Here is an 11,465-nt window from a genome sequence, read left to right on the forward strand (position 1 = left end):
ATAAAAAGCATAGGTTTTATGCATCTTTTTTGCCTATAACAGCCACATATTATTTTAATGGCAAATGCTGTTATAGGTGTATAACAGCAACTCTCTATAACAGCTAAAAAATTTCGAACCCAACATGCTGTTATAGAGGGGTTTTGACTGTATGAGAATTAGAAAAAGAAAAGAAAGGAAAATAAATGAAAATAAATAAAGCGGCTGTATACGGGCAACTCAATCCTATCAGTCCGTATCCGAGTGAGTCACAATCTGCGTCTGTACGCCACCACATCACGACTAATAAACGCCGCATAGATTTCAGAATCGTCACGAAATCACATTGCACGTAACCAAATTCCAATTATTAGTCAAACCTTTTTATTTTCTTTTACCAAAAAGCTTGGAAATCCTTCTCCATTCCACGCTTTTCCTTTCCCCTAAATTGAACAAATCCAAAAGGAAAAGCGGATACAAGGAAACTAGACAAAAAAAAAAAAACAATTTGTTTTTAACAGAGTTTCCAGGTAAATCCACTGTTGTTTATTTGAATTTGAGTTAAATGGTCAACAAGGCGCCTAAACTATCACTTTCTCGCGAATTTCATACCTCAATTGTGTGTTTTAAGACAAATGGAGTGATCATTTAGGTAGGTAAAGGGAATAGTGGATCATTGGGGTATCAAACTCGCAAAAAGTGATAGTTTAGGTGTGTTTTTGGCCACTAACTCTTCGAATTTTATGTAATTATTATGTCCTGATTTATATATGTGTTTTATTTATGGGGTTTTGCATTCTCAATTTAGGTCCCTTTTTGACGAGTTGATTTCTCAGATGGTCACTTAACTGATAGCTATTATCGCAGAAAGTCACTTTTTGTTAGAAGAAATTTGAATCAAGAAGAAAGGTGACTTTCTGGGATAATAACTGTTAGTTGAGTGAACATCTGAGAAATCAACCACTTTTCGAGGTTAATTTTTGTAGCTGAAGTTTTGTTTTGAATATTGTAATACAGGGTATGGATGGAAAAGCTTGGTTAAAGGTGTCTATTTTCCTATGCTTAATTGCCTTTTCAACTGGTAGAGGTAATCATAATAGTGAATTACTACTTGCACTTTAATTTTTAGTTTCCTAAGCCCGTAGTGTAGCATGTTTATTTGGATTGTTTGCTATCAAAATAAATCTGGCTATTTTCCCTACTTAATTGATTTCTTTCAACTAGTAGAGGTAGAATCGTTATTTGCAGTAACTATCGACTTATTGCTATTGATTTGAATTTTAATTTGCTCTATGCTAACTGTAGTATATTTTCTTGGATGGTTTTGTGATCCAATTGAAGGGTGTTCAATATTATTTTCAATTGGCAGAGGTAATCACGTTGTCCAATAATTATGAATTTATACCATTGATTCGATTTTTACTTTAATAGGCGATAAGTGTATTATGTTTTATGTGTTGCAATCCAACTTTATGTAATCGTGCATAGCAAAAAAATATGTCAGCTTTCATCGTGCAGTAGCATGTGAAATTTCGTTTTTGAGTTAAGTCAAGCTTAGGATTTTGTATATTCAGGTGCTTAGTGATTTTTGAATCACTGATAGATGATAGTAGGCATTGGGTGCTCACTTTTGGAGATAACTTTGATATAACGTATTAGTAAAAGGTCTCACTCCCTCTATTTCCAATTAAATGTTTGTCTTTTTATTTCCCTGCAAAATAATATCCACTTCCTTTTATTTATGCAAAAGAAAATAGTGTTTGGATAGTTGTATCTTTTTGTTTATTTTTTCTTTGAAGTTTTGTGAGTGGAAGTAGATTTTCCATTGAAAAAGTGTCTTAAGGAGCTTCACCCAAAAAGGCTTTAAACAAACAACATTTTTCAAAATAGTTTTAGATTTAACGCTTAGATCTCGAAAGTTAAAACTGGACTAATTTAACTTTCTTTATCCAACTATATTTCGGCGGTATTTTAAGAAAACAAAAAATTGGGTATATGACTCATTTAATATTAAACATCTTATAACTTTAACTCTTATGTTAATCTTATGCAAAGCCAAACTAGGACACTTTTGAAACAGAAGGAGTGGAAATAAGATTGAGGTAGGCGTGGTGGAGCTGTTATAGAGGATTGTGCAAACGCTGATAGGTCTGCTGTATGTTTAGATGTCGGAACTTAGTGCTTATTCAAACTGATCAAGACGTCATCACCAAGTTTTACTTCTATATGTTTTGAAGTTATTTTTCTGTTTACACCCTGCTCTTTAATGATTGTCGCCGTAAACTGATCATGGACTTGGTTGACTACCATTAACAAAATTTCTAGCTAGCTTACAATTATTTTGGCTGCAGACCTCAAAGTGAAGGCCAAGAACAAGCATCATGCCGCTATCTACAATCACACCCTTGCCACCATATTAGTGGAATATGCTTCAGCTGTAAGTTCTGTATACTTCCTTACCTTGTTAAGATTTTGTTCCAAATTCTATCTGGATCTGTTGTAGTTTCGGGGCCACAAGGGTGACTATATTCCTTTATGACAATGTAAAAGTTCTGTATCTAGAATCTTGGAGGCTTCATCGCTTGAGTTGAAAATACAACTGAATCATGTTTGGGCAACCTTCTTCAAGGCTGAGGTGTTTGGCCAAGCTTTTAGGAGAAGAAAGAGTGCTTTGAGTAAAAGCACAAGCTGTTTTTGAGAAGCTGAAAAAGTAGCTTCTCCTCTGAAGTGCTTTTTTTTTTGTTTTGAAAAAATACACTTAGAAGCACTTTTTAAAAGCTTGGCCAAACACTAATTGTTGCTCAAAAGTGTTTTTCAAATTTATTAGCCAAACACAAACCGCTTCTCACAAGAAATACTTTTTGGAAAACTCTTTTGAAAAAAAAAAACATTTTCCAAAATAAGTTGATTTTAGAAGCTTGCCCAAACAAGCTATAAGTATTTTATTAAGATCATCAGATGCTTTCTATGTAGTTTTAACTCTATATTTCTAGAACTCTTGTCTTTTGTTTTCTGCACTTTTAATTTGCAGTTAATGCACGACATTTGCCAATTCAGGCTGCTCCTTTAATGCACTAATTACTTTACATTGTTGACTTATATTTGATATCAACTAGACTATAACCATAATTTTCCCTTTCATTTGTAGGTCTATGTGTCAGATTTGACGGAGTTATTTACTTGGACATGCTCAAGATGTAATGATTTAACTAAGGTAATCTATATGGAGCATTATCTAATACTAAAAAAGCTTCATATTAAATATCAAGCCGTAGTTTTCATATATGATTGGTTTATTCAAGCCTTCATTATTAAGTTGTTGCGAATGATATATTTCCTTTTTTTCTTGAGCAGGGATTTCAAATTACAGAGCTCATTGTTGATGTGCAACGATGTCTCCAGGTGTGTATTACTTTATGCAGAAGCAAGCCTGCTCTTAATTAGAGGCCCTACTTTGTAATCTAATACTCAATGCCTATCGCAGGCATTTGTCGGTGTGGCACAGGATCTTAATGCCATTGTTATTGCATTCAGAGGCACTCAGGAAAGCAGGTTTGGTTACCACTGGTCCACTGCCCCTTACTTCATTATTATTGTTGTGCAACATTAAATTTGATGTATGGGAATTCAAATGTGTAGTTTCATGGTTAATTAGTTACGTTAAAATGGATGTCTTCGTGGGAAAACAATTCTCTTGAAAGGAATAATGATATGCTACTCTCTAAATCCTGTGAACCTAATGAAAGTCAGTAAAACTTCGTGACTGAGGTGATAAATTCGTGTTAAGTTGTAAAATCAAAAGAGAAAGTTGTACTTCTATGTACTTTGCTGGCCAACTGTCTGGGTGCAAGCTGGCTATTCATATTCCTTGCAAATTTGTGATGTTAAAAACAAGAACAAGGTCTAAACCATCTTCTACAATGTTGTGGATTCATACGCCAATTTGGGTGTATCACTAACTACTGTTCTCCAGCTGAATTTATTGCAACAAAAGAGGCAGAGATGCTATTGATAGAATTAGCTATCAACTGGATATCTAGCTTTGGTTTGACAAGCTTAAAAGTTTTAATTGATGTTCTTGACATGTAAGCATTTTTCGTTAGGATCTACTTTCAACCTGAATAGTCCTAATCAATGTGAAATGTGCTTGTAAAATGTACTGAGGGAAGTCAAAGGGTAATTTCCTCTAGCGGTCAGGTAGGGGGAAGTGGAAACACCTATGAGATCTGCAACTTTTGGCATGCCTGAGGTCATGCCTCAGGCATATGCACCTTAGAGGATTGTTTCTTGAAGAAAAAAACGAAAAAGGAAGTAGAAGCTTTATCAAATGAAAGGATAATTTCGTTGTTGAAGCAGATTTTAGCAAAATGTTTAGAACTTAGAAGGGATAACTTAGTTGTTGAAGCTCGTCTTAGCAAACCACATTATGTGTGCATGTCGAGGAAAAGCCAAAAATTGTGTGAAGCATTTGCATAAAAGTAAAGCATGAACCAAACAGCACTCAATTTTCTAAGTTTCTTCTGCATTTTTCTATTTGTTTATATTGGAGACATTTTTTAATAGTAGAATAAGAAAATGTCACCATTGGACATTGGGCTTCCACCTCGGGCCTCAGCACAAGTGAACCACCCACTGTTTGTCTCAAAACATTTGCCCTGATAAAATAAGACTCAGTCATTATAGAATTTTCTAAGCACTAAGGTACCTGATTGACTACTTATAATTATGCTATAACTGGTCGTGATTTTGTTTTCAAAAGTTTGTTGAGGAGATTAAATGCGCTTGACCTCATAGATTATGATTGTTGGTTATATAACATGTGGATCAGGAGCTGCTGAAGCTGCTTGGATCAGATTCTGTTACTTTCTGTTTAGGACAATATTGTAAATGGGAGTAAAAAAGAAGTTGAATAGAGCCTTCAGGTCTAAGCTGTCAAATGTTAAGACTTTTCTTTTGCTTGTTGATGTTCATTGTGACCAAGTTTAAAATCCAATAACCTCTGATCAATCTGCTCGCAGTTGTGATGTAATATTACTGTGTAGGAATGAAGCTATATGGTCTGTGGCTCTGTGATTCGACATATTTGACGTATAGTTAAGTTTGAACTTTTTGGTTACAGCCTACAGAATTGGATTGAAGATCTATACTGGAAGCAGCATGATATATCTTATCCGGGAATGGAAGATGCAATGGTGTGTGTATGACACCACCTCTTCTGCTTCTGTTTTGTTTTTTAACCTTCTTTTCTGCATATTAGTCATCTCTGCCTCTTTTCAGGTGCATCATGGATTTTATTCTGCTTACCACAACACGTCATTGCGCCCAGGAGTTTTAAGTGCTGTTCAAAGAGCGAAAGAGTTGTATGGAGATATTCAAATTATAGTGACCGGGCACTCAATGGGAGGGGCTATGGCTGCTTTCTGTGGCCTGGATCTCGCCGTATGCACTAAAGACTTGCCACTATTTTTACAAAAATTCGTTGTTTACATTTTCTGACTTGCTATTTAAAGAGATAGGTCTTGTCTTAAATATCACTGATCTTGTATATCCTTACCGACAGATCATGCTTTTTTCTTAACGAAAGAAGAAAGTTACATGTCTTGTGGACCATTGGCCATATAATACAAGAAACATTCTCCAACTTTCAGCTAATGGATTTATCTTCTTATTCCAGGTGCATCTTGGATGCCAGAATATTTCGGTTATGACATTTGGACAACCACGAATGGGCAATGCTGCATTTGCGTCCTACTACCATGAACGGGTCCCCAATACAATTCGTGTTACAAATGGTCATGATATGGTGCCTCATTTGCCCCCTCACTATCGCTACTTCCCTCACAAAGGTTACCGTCATTTCCCTAGGGAGGCAAGTTCCGCAACTCAAAACCATGTAGTGCTTGATTTTGAACTGCATAAGTGTATCGATGTCTTGAAGTGCATGGAAAGTTGTAAGGAATGAGGCAGCTATCTTTCTATAGAATATCTTGAGTTCAATACTACGGGCTAATTCATAAATGCAAATCTCAAGAATTTAAATTCATTTAGCTATTCAAATTTCCACGTTAATATGAAATTGTGAATTTGCTCTATTAACCAACATTCTGCATCTTAGAGATTTTTATGCAAGTAGAAAATACAGAGAACTTCTAGTACTACTTTTTATTTTTATTTTGTATAGTTTGAGATTGAAGCATAGTTGTTTATAGTGTTAGCCTGAGATGAATTTACATGGAGAAACATGGTCAGTGAGGATCCATATGGTCAACCCTGACTTGTTTAGGACTGAGGCATAATTGTTGTTTGTAACCAACTTTCAGCAATTATTTTACTATGTTCTTCTGTCCTTGCCGATAATAAACTTAATCTCTGTGCTCACACAAATATTGTCACAAAAACGGGATGGGAGGGAGTAATATCTTTTTATCCCATTGTTTTTTTGTGTTCAGCTATCCCACTCTCTTTTAGATTACGTTCAAATTAGGGTGTCAATGAATTTAATTAAAAGAAGGGCATCAATAACTGTACCTTTTTCTGTAACTTCTACACTTAATATGTTACATATGATAAAAACTCATGGTGCTAGTCTTTCTCATTTAGAGCATTCAAACTATGTTTTTTTTTTAATCAGGTAAAGTAGCATTAAAACAATGTTTAGACAAATCAAAGTGACTCTGCCTCTTGCTGTCGTGATTCGTGGTCTATGTATTGACTGTGTAAGATCTTGAAAGTGCAGGTCTGGCTTTATGATATTGGCTTTGGAAGTTTAGTTTATACAGTTGAAAAGGTCTGTGATAATTCTGGGGAGGATCCTTCTTGCAGCAGGTAAAGTTCCTCTTTCATGTGCTCAGCAGAAATATATGCACTGGATTTCTTCAAATTGCTTTTCATGTTGGTTAGATTAAGTTAAACTATAATCCAGACAGTGCAAAAGGCTTATGGCAAATCATAACCAGTTGAGGGCAAACTTGGATCCTTTATAAAGCATTATGTCAAAAATGCTGATTCATACAACTTTCATTTGTCAAATAAGAAAAATAATTTGAAAAGAGAGAAGAAAAATACATTAAACAAAATTCTGACAAGAACTTTTTAAAGCTGTCACAGATATGAAACACAACTGTACAAAACTGTGATGATGAGGATGAGAAAGAAAAAGAGTCACTTTTTTTGTTGAAAAAAAAAAAAGAAAAAAAAAAAGAGAGAAAGTGAAACCATAAAACACTGATATTTGATACGAGCCTAGTCACTTTATAGAAAATTGAGTAGAAGTGGTATTTTTTTTGAAGTTTAATCCAAAGAAGTTCAAATGGAACTTAATGTGGTGAGAGAGGCAGTGATTTTACTGTTGTAATGAAAGGAATATGTAATGTCGCCGGTAATTTAGGATTCAGAAAGAACATTTTGGGTTAGAAACATGTCGAGACACCTAAACGCGGTGCACCCCTCTATAATTTCTTCGTAGTAATAAACGACAGGCTGAATATTACTAGAGCTGTTATCCTCTTTTTAACTTTATCAAATCTATGTAGGTCGGTGAGTGGCAACAGTATTAAGGATCATTTGAGATATTATGGTGTAAAAATGTCATGTGATATATCAGCCGGATGCAGAATTGTGATGAGTAATGGTCTAGCGGCGTATCGCACAGCAGACAGCAACGGAAATGTCATCTTCTTCAGAAATATATCTTCTTCTGTTTTGAGAATGAATGTGGAGTCTAGTGAGGAAGGGAGATCGTTATAGATATTCATTGGGATTGCCATTTGGCTCTCTAAAATTTAGGAGAGCTGAAGCAGAGTTTCCCTCTGAAGGCTTAAAGAGGAAATTGTATAGCTAGTCAAATTATTCAGTTCTGTCCTTTGCTTGGAAGGACGTCATGTATATAGTTCCTTTCTTTAACTTCTTTTTTAATCTTTTTTTTTTAAACATCTCATACATGTAAATAAAATATATTTAACTATTACTTGTCATAGATGATTAATATTCTGTTAATTCCTAGAAGTAGCTACATATCCCTTATAAAATGACAAAAATTGGATTTCCGATCACTAGCAGTTGTGTTATAGACGAATCTCCTATTATTTAATTTGTTTTCCACTATATCTGGATTCGCTCCGCGTTCGGGTGAAGCTCTCCCTATCAAGGATTTCTCCATATTCAGGGTTTGAACCTGAGATCTCTAATTAAAGGAGGAACAACTCATTCGCTACACCACATCCTTTGGTGGTGCGAATCTCCTATTACTATAGTAGTAGTTCTTTTGTTTGCTTTAGGGAATTTCTTTGCTATTCATTTGAGCATCATCTATATCTCAAGATGGAAAGTTGGAATAACTGTGTCTGAAACACCCATTCTATCTAAGATTAATTTTTTTCTCTAGAATAGGAACGGGAGACAAGAATTTTTCAGTAAGATGATACAGCTTCATGTTTATTGTACGTGTTTTTTCGGAACTAGAACCAATTAATAGAATGAAAATAAATGACCAACTAGAAGTCTAGAACTAAGAATGAGATATATGTCTCTATTTTATGGTACAAATTTATGTGACACCTTTTTCTCCCCCAATTTTGGGATGTTTCAAAATGTTTGCCATTTTGTAATATCTTTATGTTAAAAAATATGCACAGACCCCCTAAATTTCTTAACATTGAAGTAATGTGTTTAAATATCAAACAAATTTCTATTCTTTCACAAGTACTAATATAGTAATATAACTCAAATTAACATCTTAACATATTCAGTTTAATACCACTGTATAAAATGGGATGAAGGGAATATTTCATTTAATGATGGGTTGGTGAACTGGAGATTCTTAATAATGTCAAGAAGACCAACAGAACAATACTATATTCATATCATAATTCAAGACTCAGAGAAGTTTGGGAATGATACATTTGCAGAAAGCTTTGACAACAACTTAAAGAAATTCCCATGAGCAGATTTTGATGAAATGGGAGATATGAAGAACAGAGTAGTATATCAGTCATCTGAAAACAGCACAGATATGTATACTTAAGCTGAAATTACAACAGGCTTTAAAAAGCTAGGATTAAACTAATAAGCAGCCCTCTTCGATATTCCCATGCCTGCAGTTCAATCTGTTTTCGAATCTGTAGCTGCTGATGTTTCAGTAGCTTTCTCCTGCAAAATTCAGAAAAAATGACATTTTTTTCCATCAACAACTGCTAACATTATCAACATGGGAATAAGATTCTTTCAACGAAGAAATTTTGTTAGCATGTCTTTGGTACAACGAAAGTCATTTCCTGTGGAAAATATATTTCATAGGGAATTTCAGTGTTTGGGTAGTGAGTGAAAAAATGATTTATGAATTTTTATTTAATAATATTAGTAAATTGGAGAGTGATTTGATGATCATTTTTTAGCACTAAAGGTTAATAATAATGTCTAGGGCTCATTTGGTTCAAATACAAGTTATTATGCGATTTGTTATGCAAGCAAGGACATATAAATATGCCGATCCGAATCCATTGATGAATAATGTAGTGATTGTAATGCATGAATTATTTCTTGTTACATGTTTGAATGTTGCATTCAGAGAACTAATTTTGAAGAATTTGAGGGTGCTTTTTGTCATTTAGTTAGTTTAATCCATGCATTGCTAAAAATCCGTATTATTATCTCACATTCTATCTCAATTTCCGAATAACTTATATTTCCAGGAAAATGACTTTCTTTGTGCCAACTGCCAAACAATAACTTGTATAAAAATTGATAAAAGGATTTAACATTTTACATTTCAAGTTCATACCTCTTTTGGCTTTTCCTCTGTCTCTGGTTTAGTAGCATCCTTGGCAGTTTCTGGTTTAGCAGCATCTGTTGCCTCACAAGTAGTGGTGACTTCTTCCTTCTCTTTTTCTTTTTCTTTCTCTTCTTCAGCTGGCTTAATGGTCTCCTCTATGGGTTAAAAAATGCATATTCATAATATCAACAAGGGAATAAAAGAAGAGAGTAAATTAAACAAGTTCAAATTTTAATCCAAACATAATTCCTTTGTTTTCCCCCCTTGTTGCTTATCCTAGAAAACCACATACCGAAAAAGAATTACAAATTTTTACTCTCAAAATATATATATATAAAAGAAAGCCATCAAAATTCATGAAAAAGAATGGACCTGAATAACTTAATTTGAAAATTAAAATGGACAATTGACATAAATAGTCGCTCACTAAAATAATAGCCATCAAATGTATTATTTTTATGTATATTAATGTATGATATATATATATATATATATATATATATAAATATACATATATCTCATGCATAATAGTGTATATTTAGCTAGCGAATGTACTTATTTTTGACTTACCAGTCGAATATGTAACTTGCCCTAAATATTTTGGCCGAGCGGCCTGGTATTTAATTTTCCCTATTGAAAAATTACCATGTTTTGCATTTTAAATTTTTTGGAAACAATTTAAAACGAACTTTTTTTGAATTTTGGCAAAAGAAACAATTGTTTTCCAACTAATTTAACAGAAAACTAGGAGTATGATGAAAAAAAGTCAACAAACCAGTTTTTTCTTCTGCTTTAATCTCTTCAACTGATTCTTTCTTCTCTTCAACAGCAACACCAACAGAAGGGGTTGTTTCATCATTTCCATTCTTCTTCTTCTCTTCAGGTTGAGTTTCTACAACTTTTTCTTCCTTCTTTTCAACAACAACCACCTCTTCTTTGGCTTTTTCCAATTGCCCCATTTCTTTCTTCTCAGAGTTTTCTTTAACTTCTTCTTCCTTAGCCACAACTTTAGGTGCAATTACCTCCTCCACCTTGGCTGTAACCTCCACTTTTTCATCACTTTTTTTCACAGTTTCTTCATTTTCGGTTGTCTTAACATTTTCTTGAGTTTCAGCCTTTGTGGAGGACTCAGATTTAGAACTCAATGATCTCTTGTTCTTAGGAATGGTGGTGTTTTCTGTTGCAATTGCATGCTTTGATTCCCCACAACCCATCTTTTATTATATAAAGAATTGGAGGAACTTGCACAAGGAAAACAGAGGAAGAAATGGGGTATTGATATTTTTCTGTTTTCCCTTTTGTTTTTGGATTCAAAGGGAAAAAAGAAAAGATAGTAGAGAAATAGAGGAGAGAAAGATTGATGGAGAATATTATTGGCTCTCTGTTTTCTTGGAGAGGGTGTTGGAGGTTTCTATTATAATTGACAGAGGAGCCGTTTTTTTCGTTGGCTTTTCAAGGTTGAGAATTTGCACAGTATTTTTTTAATTTTTAAAAATAATTTTGTTAAATTGAAAAAAAGATGTCCAATGGTATATTCTCTAGCCAAATTTGCCTCCAACGTTAATCATAAGAGAGAATTCAAGATTTTAAGTCAATTATATGCGATTTACTATATATATACATTTTTGGTTTTTCTTTTTTCATCTATATGTATATGGTCCGAATCAAATGTTGTGGGTGCAATCATACCCGCAGTGAATAGCTTAGATAAGTCTAT

General features: G+C 33.9%; 2 protein-coding genes across 4 annotated transcripts; one reads left to right on the forward strand and one right to left on the reverse strand.

The window, feature by feature from the left end:
* The first annotated feature begins 213 nt into the window (after positions 1 to 213).
* On the forward strand, positions 214 to 8,047 carry LOC132034346 (lipase-like). 3 transcript variants are annotated; one of them, XM_059424666.1, is made up of 11 exons: positions 214 to 509; positions 997 to 1,066; positions 2,331 to 2,416; positions 3,128 to 3,193; positions 3,334 to 3,381; positions 3,464 to 3,531; positions 5,099 to 5,171; positions 5,257 to 5,418; positions 5,654 to 5,848; positions 6,716 to 6,804; positions 7,512 to 8,047. In XM_059424666.1, exons 2-11 carry the CDS (start codon positions 1,000 to 1,002, stop codon positions 7,723 to 7,725), a joined length of 1,068 nt encoding a protein of 355 aa, XP_059280649.1. In that variant the 5' UTR covers positions 214 to 509; positions 997 to 999; the 3' UTR covers positions 7,726 to 8,047. The 3 variants fall into 3 exon arrangements, with proteins under 3 accessions (XP_059280649.1, XP_059280650.1, XP_059280651.1); XM_059424667.1 differs by lacking the exon at positions 214 to 509 and adding an exon at positions 533 to 690; XM_059424668.1 differs by lacking the exon at positions 214 to 509 and adding an exon at positions 576 to 631.
* Positions 8,048 to 8,802: 755 nt separating this feature from the next.
* Positions 8,803 to 11,155, reverse strand: LOC132032403 (uncharacterized). Its single transcript, XM_059422023.1, has 3 exons — positions 10,524 to 11,155; positions 9,758 to 9,903; positions 8,803 to 9,126 (listed from the first exon to the last, which is right to left on the reverse strand). The coding sequence occupies exons 1-3, from the start codon at positions 10,960 to 10,962 to the stop codon at positions 9,079 to 9,081; spliced, it is 633 nt and encodes a 210-aa protein (XP_059278006.1). The 5' UTR covers positions 10,963 to 11,155; the 3' UTR covers positions 8,803 to 9,078.
* Between the last annotated feature and the right edge of the window lie 310 nt (positions 11,156 to 11,465).

The sequence above is a fragment of the Lycium ferocissimum genome, chromosome 10, assembly GCF_029784015.1.
Source record: "Lycium ferocissimum isolate CSIRO_LF1 chromosome 10, AGI_CSIRO_Lferr_CH_V1, whole genome shotgun sequence".
Lineage (NCBI taxonomy): Eukaryota > Viridiplantae > Streptophyta > Magnoliopsida > Solanales > Solanaceae > Lycium > Lycium ferocissimum.

Bases quoted from the DNA above. Each gene is read 5' to 3' on its own strand.
- LOC132034346 (XM_059424666.1), top strand. From the start codon at position 1,000: ATGGATGGAAAAGCTTGGTTAAAGGTGTCTATTTTCCTATGCTTAATT. The intron at 3,532-5,098 runs GTTTGGTTACCA...TTTTGGTTACAG, and splicing joins AGAGGCACTCAGGAAAGCAG to CCTACAGAATTGGATTGAAG. The intron at 5,849-6,715 runs GCAAGTTCCGCA...TTGAAAGTGCAG, and splicing joins ACCGTCATTTCCCTAGGGAG to GTCTGGCTTTATGATATTGG.
- LOC132032403 (XM_059422023.1), bottom strand. From the start codon at position 10,962: ATGGGTTGTGGGGAATCAAAGCATGCAATTGCAACAGAAAACACCACC. The intron at 9,904-10,523 runs GTTTGTTGACTT...TTTAACCCATAG, and splicing joins TAAAGCAGAAGAAAAAACTG to AGGAGACCATTAAGCCAGCT. The intron at 9,127-9,757 runs GTATGAACTTGA...TGAATTTTGCAG, and splicing joins CAGAGGAAAAGCCAAAAGAG to GAGAAAGCTACTGAAACATC.